The sequence below is a fragment of the Octopus bimaculoides genome, chromosome 18, assembly GCF_046866305.1.
Source record: "Octopus bimaculoides isolate indiv1 chromosome 18, ASM4686630v1, whole genome shotgun sequence".
Lineage (NCBI taxonomy): Eukaryota > Metazoa > Mollusca > Cephalopoda > Octopoda > Octopodidae > Octopus > Octopus bimaculoides.
In genome coordinates this window covers 49,032,381-49,042,380 of record NC_142945.1, presented here as the reverse complement: position 1 = coordinate 49,042,380, position 10,000 = coordinate 49,032,381, and the positions used below count along the sequence as shown (strand labels likewise).

At 39.3% G+C, this 10,000-nt stretch overlaps 1 protein-coding gene across 1 annotated transcript in view; it reads left to right on the top strand.

Moving 5' to 3' along the window:
- Positions 1-10,000, top strand: part of LOC106877914 (inositol polyphosphate-5-phosphatase A) — a 119,871-nt gene that overhangs the window by 73,664 nt on the left and 36,207 nt on the right. The window contains exon 4 of the mRNA XM_089366149.1: positions 4,486-4,573. Within this exon, the coding sequence (XP_089222275.1) occupies positions 4,486-4,573 (88 nt within the window). The remainder of the gene's footprint in view (positions 1-4,485; positions 4,574-10,000) is intronic.

The following is a 10,000-nucleotide window of genomic DNA, read 5'->3' as shown; positions in this document are numbered from 1 at the left end:
GTTCACTGAAATTATAAACAAAGCTAGCAGCTTGTTTAAGCACAAGAGGTTCCGGTAGTTCTGGTTGTTGAGACACAACATGTCCCAGAATCCCTTGCGGCAATATTTCTAATGTATTATGAACACATTGTTACTTTAAGAAGTTGTTCTCCTGTGACATACACAACAGTGACTAGTATATTTGTGTTTGAATCTGCTGGAACATAGTACCACCAAATATGCAAATCATCATTTTCAGATCACACTCTACATAAATTATAATTATTCTATGCATCCTATATTCTATGATATTATATATGGCTGCAAAATTATACTTCCAAAGTTACTCATCATATGATGGGAACACACAAGTGTATGTCTATATTATATATCTGATACAAAATCAACTCCCTCAGTGTCCCCTCTCCTCTCAGAATTCCTTGTCTTGCAAGTTACTTGGTGACCCTGCTGGTGCTGATGCCATGTGAAAAGCATCCAGTGCACACTGTGAAGTGGTTGGCATTTGGAAGGGCCTCCAGCTGTAAAAACCATTGGTACTTAATTTATCAACCCCTGAAAGTATGAAAAGTAAAGTCGACCTCGGTGGAATTCGAACTCAGAATGTACAGAGAGACGAAATACCGCTAAGCATTTCGCCCAGCGTGCTAACGTTTCCTATTTCTTTATTACCCACAAGGGGCTACACACAGAGGGGACAAACAAGGACAGACAAAGGGATTAAGTTGATTACATCGACCCCAGTGCCTAACTGGTACTAATTTATCTACCCTGAAAGGATGAAAGGCAAAGTCGACCTCGTCAGATTTTGAACTCAGAACGTAAAGACAGATGAAATACCACTAAGCATTTCGCCTGGCGTGCTAACGATTCTGCCAGCTCGCTGCCTTTTTGATTTCAAACATTGACACAAGACCAGCAATTTCAGGGGTGGTAGCGGGGGGTGTGCAGGGGGCTGAATCAATTACATCGATCCCATTGCTCGACTGATACTGGTTTTATTGATCCCAAAAGGATGAAAGGCAATGTTAACCTAAGCACGATTTGATCTCCGAACGTGAAGACAGACAAAATGGTGCTTAGCATTTTACCTGGCACGCTCGTTATTCCGCCAGTTCACCGCCTTGTGTATGTATGTAATATTAGTACCTATATATTTGTGTGTGTATGTATATGTATCTGTACGTATCTATGTGTGTATATATGTCTGTGTGTGTATGTATTATATATGTGTGTGTGTGTCTGTATGTATGTATGTATGTGTACGTGCATATGTATTATATGTATGTATGTGTGTGCATGTATATATGTATGTATGGTCATGTATCTATGGATATATGTGTGGGTACGAATGGTGTATGTGTATGTATGTGTGTAGGTAGTTAGTAGGTTTGATCAGCATGTGTATATATATATATATATATATATATATATATATGTACACACACACACACACAGGTAGGTGAACTGGTATACAGAAGATAGTTTATGTAGGCAGGTATATTAGTATACATAGATAGGTAGGTTAATAAATAGGAAGGTAAACAAAAGACAGACAGTGGCAGTAAGAGATAGACAAAGTAGGTTGTTAGTTAGGGAGATAGTAACCTGTAGTAGTAGTAGTAGTAGCAGCCGCAGCAGCAGCACCAGTAGCAGCAATTGTAGTAGTAGTAGTAGTAGTAGTAGTAGTAGTAATGGTGGTTGTTGTTATGGTGGTGGTGGTGGTGGTGGTGGTAATAGTTGTAGTAGATGTCTGTATATCTAATAGGCAGGAATGTGGACGCACAGACAGACATGAACAAAAAAAAAAAAAAGAAAAACGATCGAAAGGATGGAGAAAATTTGACTTTCTCAAACGAAGTGTATAAAATCCTGGCCAATTTTTAAGTCGATGCGTTGTGTTGAATGAATGGTGAGATTGAAGAAGAGGAAGAGGCGGAGGAGGAGGTAGAAGAGGAGGAGGTTGGGGTGAAATGGTAGTGGTGGTGGAGGAGAAATAATTAGAATTATTCCAGTGATTTCATTTGTGAAAATTACAAAAGGCTATTGAAGCCATATTTTTGTTTTTATTTTATTTTATTTTATTATTATTATTATTATTATTATTATTGTTATTATTATTATTATTATTAATATTATTGTTTTGTCCTGCTTGCTGGCCGAAAGGTGTGCTGGATGAAAGAGATGGCAAATAGGAATGGTAAAACCATCAAAAGGAAACCTGAGCAATGTTGAGTTTTGAACAAGGAAGGAGATGAAGAGGAAGACGATGGGGGTGGCGGCGGCGGTGGTGGTGGCAGTAGTAGTGATGGTGGTGATGATGCTGCTTCACTGCAGCTGTTGATTAACTTGCTCAGATACATTATGGCTTAACACTCAGCATTTCTGATCTTAAGAACAACAACAACAATAACAGCAACAACAACGATCTTGTGCCTCTTTTCTTACCAGCAACACCAGAGAACATGAAATACGAACAACCACTACGCACACACACACACACACACACACACACACACACATGGCAAAAGTACTAGGATTTACATGCAAGACCACGACGATATTTGTGATTAGTATACTATCTTACTATTTTTACTATTTTACTTGTTTCAGTCATTTTGACTGCGGCCATGCTGGAGCACCGCCTTTTAGTCCAGCAAATCGACCCCAGGACTTATTCTTTGGAAGCCTAGTACTTATTCTATCAGTCTCTTTTTGCTGAACCGCTAGGTTACGGGGACGTAAACACACCAGCATCGGTTGTCAAGTGATGTTGGGAGAACAAACACAGGCACACAAACATATACACACACATACATACATATATATATATATATATACATATATATATATATATATATATATATATATATATATATATATATATATATATATATATACATACATACATACATACAACGGGCTTCTTTCAGTTTCCGTCTACCAAAATCCACTCGCAAGGCTTTGGTCTGCCCCAGGCTATAGTAGAAGACACTTGCCCAAGGTGCCATGAATAGGTATGGTATTGTTTGGATTTTCATTGTCCAGTGGGTCTTCCTATGAATCATTATCATGTAAAAATATCTTTGTAAACCCTGAAAGAAGCCTGTCGTATATATATATGTGTGTGTGTGTGTATATGTTTGTGTGTCTGTGTTTGTCACCCCAGTATCGCTTGACAACCGATGCTGGTGTGTTTATGTCCTGGTAACTTAGCGTTTCAGCAAAAGGGACCGATAGAATAAGTACTAGGCTTACAAAGAATAAGTCCTGGGGTCAATTTGCTTGACTAAAGGTGGTGCTCCAGCATGGCCACAGTCAAGTGACTGAAACAAGTAAAAGAGTAAAACGAGTAAAAGAGTACAAGGAAACATACAAGCTTAAAATATATGACAGCCCCTATGCTAGACATGCGAAAGCCACAGTTAGTTGGCATGATCTGGACAAGTGTGATTCAGTTGTTGATCTAAGTTACTGTTCATCTAGCCAGACTGGAGGAACATGCCATATCTCATTCATCTATTCCATTTTTAGCTTGGTTTCTATGCCTAGAGATCTCTTTTATCATCAACAACTTTACAGAGTATATTGGATTAATTTTCCTGTGATATCAACACTGCTGAGAATGTTATGTTTTCTACAAGGCTTATAGTCCTCTCCACCTTCCATTTGTTGTCATTCAGTTACAGAATGTATGTACTGAGGGCATTTTATCATGGCTACCACCACCACAGGAGAAGTTGCTTTGTGCTCTGCAAGGATAAACAGTCTTTACTACCCTCTCACATCTCTGTTTGTTGAAGACAACCTGATGAGGAAGGTGAACAGGAGGAAGAGTGATTATAAAAGAAGATCCGAGTTGAATGGATGAATTTAGCAAGAGTGCAAAAATGTGTTGAGGGAAACAGTGCCGGAGGTGTGATAGTCTGGCAATTTCTCTGTTTCTTCATGGCCAGTGAATTATCTCCTTTATATGAATTTGTTAACTGGACATGATAGGAACTGGACACACTTATAAAATGGAAAGCAAAGAAAATAAGTTTTTCTTTCCATGATGTACCACTTGTATTCACTTTCTTGTCACTTGGGGGTATGTCCTGACACAATGTCATCCTCTCTCCTGTCCAACTAGGACAGCCATGTATCTCCCCTACACCAATGCACCCATTCCTGTCCCTTTATCATATTTTGGCCTCTCATCACCTGGCATAAGGCCACTGCCCTCAATACGACTTGCTCCTCCATCATTTGTTTTGTGAGTTTCTCAAGCTGGATGCCCTTCCTAACGCCAACCACTCCGAGAGTGTAGTGGGTGCTTTTACGTGCCACCTGCACAGGAGCCAGTCGAGCGGCACTGGCAACTGATGATAATATCAATGATGATGCTGTTAATGATGATGATGGTTCTTAATTGTGTGTGTTGGAAGTGGATGAGAGTGTTGTTATCTCTTCAGGTTTTGCTAACTTTCTCCCCTTTTCTACTTGTAGGAGTTTATTAGGCTGCGATGAATTACAGAACTTTGACAGGGTTCGGGTATTCCTGGATGAAGATTTCACTGCAGCTGACAAATTTACCGTAAGTTTTAGCATTGCAGTTTCTAATCTGTGTTTTGATATTATGTGTATGTGTAGCATGTTATATATATATATATATATATATATATATATATATATATATATACACACACACACATATATACACTATTGAACTTTGTGAGGAGCCAATAATAATAAACACATGCACAGTGCGTGTGTTTATTATTACTGGCATGATGCCTCTTCGAAGGTTCAATAGTATTTCTTTCAACACACAAATTCACATCAAGAATCTTGCAAACCAAATACAGGTCTGAACTATATATATATATATATATATATATATATATATATATATATATGACTGATGACTTATGACTGTGGGATTTGTTGATGTTAATGAGTGAACATAATAAAATGAAAGGTTCTTTGCAAAGAAATTATTTTGCCTTTCAAACATCTACCATTAGCAGAATGCGTTGTTTTGGACATTGAATTAATAACAGAGAAATAATTCATTGTTAAAGGTAAAACAATGAAGAGTGTTTTGTTTTGTCTATAAATTGTTTGTATTTTTTTTTTTTTTTAATTGTTCGTTTGAAAATGATTAGGAAATTGAACTGTAAGATTCTAGACAAAGATGTAAGATCAATGATCAAAGGAAAGTTGTATTGAACTACTCGACCGAATTTAGTACAAACTTCAAACTTCAATGAGAAAAACTAAAGAGAAAGCATTAAAAAAGGCAAATGACATCAAAAGATGTCTGCATGATAAACGAAGAGATTAAGTCCGAGACAAACATTTAGTAACAAATGACCATTATGTAAGCTGACCAAACAGAGCTGAAGAATAGCAAGGAATATCAATATTATGTATTATAAGAGGAATAGAAGAATAGAATGGTGAATTGTTGCATTAGTAGACTTTAATGTATTGCTTCGTTTGGCGCTGTCATTATGTGAGCCTTTGGTGCGTTTAGTACAGCCTACTTTGTTATAAGGACTTAGGCGAGGTCTTTGGACTGAAGATAACTTCCTCCACCAGTCGTGGAGACCCAGCTAAGGATCATCTGTATTCCCTTTTCTCCTCTGTGATATAGATCTGGCTGTATGTAATAGCTCTGAAGTCCTGAGAACCAGTCTGTGCAGCCTGCAGGAGATTGTGGTGTGAAAACAAAAAAAGGTGTGACATGCTGGTCATGTTTTCTGCACTCCCAGAAAAGTGAACACCCAAGACAAGTATACAATGGGTACCACGAAAGGGATGAAATAGAAGCGAGGGAGACACAAAACGGCAATGTGCTCCACCTTCAAAGAAGTTCTAAAGCTACTTAGCCTCACCTGGAAAGATGCAGGAAAATTTGCTCAAAACCAGAATAATTGGAGGCATTTTGCTGCCTGATGTAGAGGGCAACTGAATGGGAGGAACTAAGAGTAAGCATATGGTAGTTCTAGGGAGCATGTAGAATTTGTTGATGCAAATTTTCTCTGACTGGATGCTCTTCCTGTTTCCAACCCTTGCCTGCTTCCAGACAAGGGAATATTTCCCCTTAATGGGAGACTGGAATAACATTGCTTGTAAAACAATTGCTTGTTCAATAACAACCACTACGTGATGTCAGGACAAGGTTACACACATACACATATACACATAAACACACACACACACACATATATATATATATATATATATATATGGTGGGCTTTCTTTACATTCTGACTACCAAATCCGCTCCCAAGGCTTTGGTTGGTTCAGAGCTACTGTAGAAGACACTTGCTCAAGGTGTCATGTTACAGGACTGAACTCAAGCCCATATGGTTGGCAGTTAAGCTTCTCCACCACACAGCTATGCCTGTGCCTGTCTACAACTGCACCTAAGTGATATCGTTATGAAATATTTAATACAAAGTATTGGAGGGATGGACGTAGCCAGCTTCCTAAGTTAAGTATCTACGATGCACTAACATAGCTAGCTAACTGTCTAAATAGCTTGCTTGCTATCTAAATAGCTCCCTACCTAGCTTTGTCTATATATGCATATTTTCTGCTACCTCACTGGAGAATGATGTTTATAAACTCTTTCAGTTGGATGAAGTCAGCGATGAGAAATATGTGATGTTAATTATTATATGCTATATTATTATATGTGATGTTAATTATTATGAAGTTAAAATAATATCGAAGATCAGTTTCAAAACAAACAAATAACAGAATCACCAGTATCTCTAACGTTTAAATATTCCAATAGAATTCGTCTGTTTCACCGCATCGACTCTATATTCTTTAGTTAGACAGTTGTGCTTCCTAAATTTTACGTTTAACAGTGTTGCATATTAGAAAACGCCACCAACCTTAATTCGAAAAACTAATTTCTTTCAAGGGAAGTAACTCTCATGTACGAGGAAGTTACTTTCCCTGAAAAAAATTTTTTTTTTTCGCGATTGTAATTATTTTGTCCTAGGCTTGTGTGCACACCATATACACCGATGTTTATTTTTTCCTTGTTTCAGCCATAAGACTACGGCCATGCTGGGGCACCGCTTTATAGGATTTTAGTCACACAGATCAACTCTTCTTATTATTTATTATATCTGATACTTATTCTATAATTTTTTTTCTATCGAGGCGTGGCTGTGTGGGAAGAAGCTTGCTTTTCAACCACATGATTCCGAGTTCAGTTCCACTGCGTAGCACCTTAAACAAGTGTCTTCTACTATAGCCTCGGGCCGACCAAAGCCTTGTGAGTTGATTTGGTAGACGGAAACTGAAAGAAGCCCGTCGTATATATATATATATATATATATATATATATATATATATATATATATATATATATATATATGTGTGTGTGTGTGTGTGTGTATAGTCACTCATGAATGCAGAAGTGTGTTCTGCTAACTTTGTTTCCTCATAGGATTAGACTGGGATGGATTGCCCTTGCTCAATACGAATGCCTCAGCGTGTTCTCTCCTCCGACCATCATCTGATGTGGAGGCTGTGTTTTAAGCTTGAGGTCATAAAGGTTTGACGAGCCTACTCATATGATGATGATGATGACGATGATAAGAGAGGTGACGATCTATATGCACTGTAACATCGGCTTCAAATTTCTCATGGGCACAGGCATGGGTGTGTGGTTAAGAAGCTTGCTTTGCAACCGTGTGGTTTCAGGTTCAGTCCCACCATGTGGTACTTTGAACAGCTGTCTACTATAGCTGTAGGCTAACCAATGCCTAGCAAGTGATTTTTTTTTACATGGAAACTATGTTGAAGCCTGTCATATATGCACGCACACACATATATGTTGTTGTGTCCCCACCACCACCACTGCTTGACAACGATGTTGGTTTCTTTACACCTGTGTGGCTTATCAGTTTGGTCAAAGACACTGAGAAAATAAGTACCAGACTTACAGACAAATACTGGGATCAGGGTCGATTTGTTTGACTAAACCTCTGAAGGCGGTGCTCCAGCATGGCCACAGCCCAATGACTGAAAGAAGCAAAAACGATAATTGGTTGTGTATCCCCGCACCCCATCAAATTTACGCATGATCAAGCAAGCCTAAGATCAAAGTTGTTCTGGCCATGAGTGTATTACTCACTCACTAATGATTTTGCTCGGTGGGGCTGGGGTCATTCCAGATCAATGGTCCCAGAAGTGTCATTGTGCATTGAGCCGATCAGGTCCACCAGTACCACCCGTCCCCATCCATGCTGGTCCCATGCCAGCCCCTCTGTATCACGTGTATCAAGGACTGTATTATACAATGCATCCTTACACATAGTTATTGTTTAGGCCCTGATGTGTATGTTGATGATGAACGATGTTCCAACTGTGACCATCTCACCTTTTGTTCATAACATATCTAGGACTACATTCTTTAATGTGTCTTTTCCTTTTTAAGACGATAAGAAGTAAACTGAGGCAGACTCGGCTGGTATTTCCAGCAGCTCCAATGACTATGAAATGTGCCTGTTGGTGGATCAGCATAAAATGTCAAAGTTAACGTGGAAATTAGTGATTGAAAGCATTATTGATTTTATCGATACTTAATTTATATTCTAAGCAAATGTTGTTGTTGACACTCCGTCGGTTACGACGTCGAGGGTTCCAGTTGATCCGATCAACGGAACAGCCTGCTCGTGAAATTAACGTGCAAGTGGCTGAGCACTCCACAGACACGTGTACCCTAAACGTAGTTCTCAAGGATATTCAGCGTGACACAGTGTGACAAGGCTGACCCTTTGAATTACAGGCACAACAGAAACAGGAAGTAAGAGTGAGAGAACGTTGTGGTGAAAGAGTACAGCAGGGTTCGCCACCATCCCCTGCCGGAACCTCGTGGAACTTTAGGTGTTTTTGCTCAATAAACACTCACAACGCCCGGTCTGGGAATCGAAACCGCGATCCTATGACCGCGAGTCCGCTGCCCTTACCACTGGGCCATTGCGCCTCCTTTTAAGCAAAAGAGAAAACAAAGGAATTACACGGGTCGTTGGATATATTCAATTATTCACAACGTAAAATGTATAGATGCTAAATTAACTGTTCTTTACGATAAGGGTACGCTTGCCTGTGGTTACACTCCCTGTGGTAATTAACCCTAATTAGTCCCAGTGTTAACGTTAAATTAAATATAGAAACTGCAGTCTATTTCTATAGGTTTATTACAGGAGCGGAGTGGGAGCAATCACTATACGCCGTCATTCTTGTAATTATAGCATAATTCTACGGCAAGGTATAGATAATATTCAAGGGAAGTAACTCTATTGTATTATATAAGCGTACGAATAGAGAGTTATCTCCCTTGACAGCTAAATTTTATATTTTCATGTAATCATGCTGAAATTTTGCGGGAGGTGGTTAATCGATTGCGCCAATCGCAGTGTTCCACTCGTACTTATTTTATCGACCTTGAAAGGATGAAAGGCAGAGTCGACCTCGCGGAACTTGGACTGCGAACGTAAAGACGGACGAAATACCGCTGAGCGTTTTGTCCGGTACCATAACGATTCTGCCAGCACACAGCCCTATTAAGCCCCTTCCTGAGACGTATAGACACATAGGGCCGGTTTCCGGGTTTCCATGGCGTATATATTCCCCACCCTGGACGGACTCTGGTCCGTCGCAGGATTACTCATTTTTGCCAGCTGAGAGGACTGGAGCAACGTGAAATGAAGTGTTTTGCTCAAGAATACAATGCAGCGCCCAGTCCAGGAATCGAAACCACAGTCTTACGATCATGAGTCCAACACTCTAACCACTAAGCCACGCGCCTCAATATCTTCATGTAACAATAGCTGTGTTGTAGAATCAGTAGTTCCCAGTATTTATTTTGGTTCTTCAAGTTCCTAATATCAAATCCTCCCAACATGTGGTGCCACTTTGGTAGAAGTGATAAAATATGTAGTAGTGTTTTAGAAATGTTTCTCCATATAAATATATATATATGTGTGTGTGT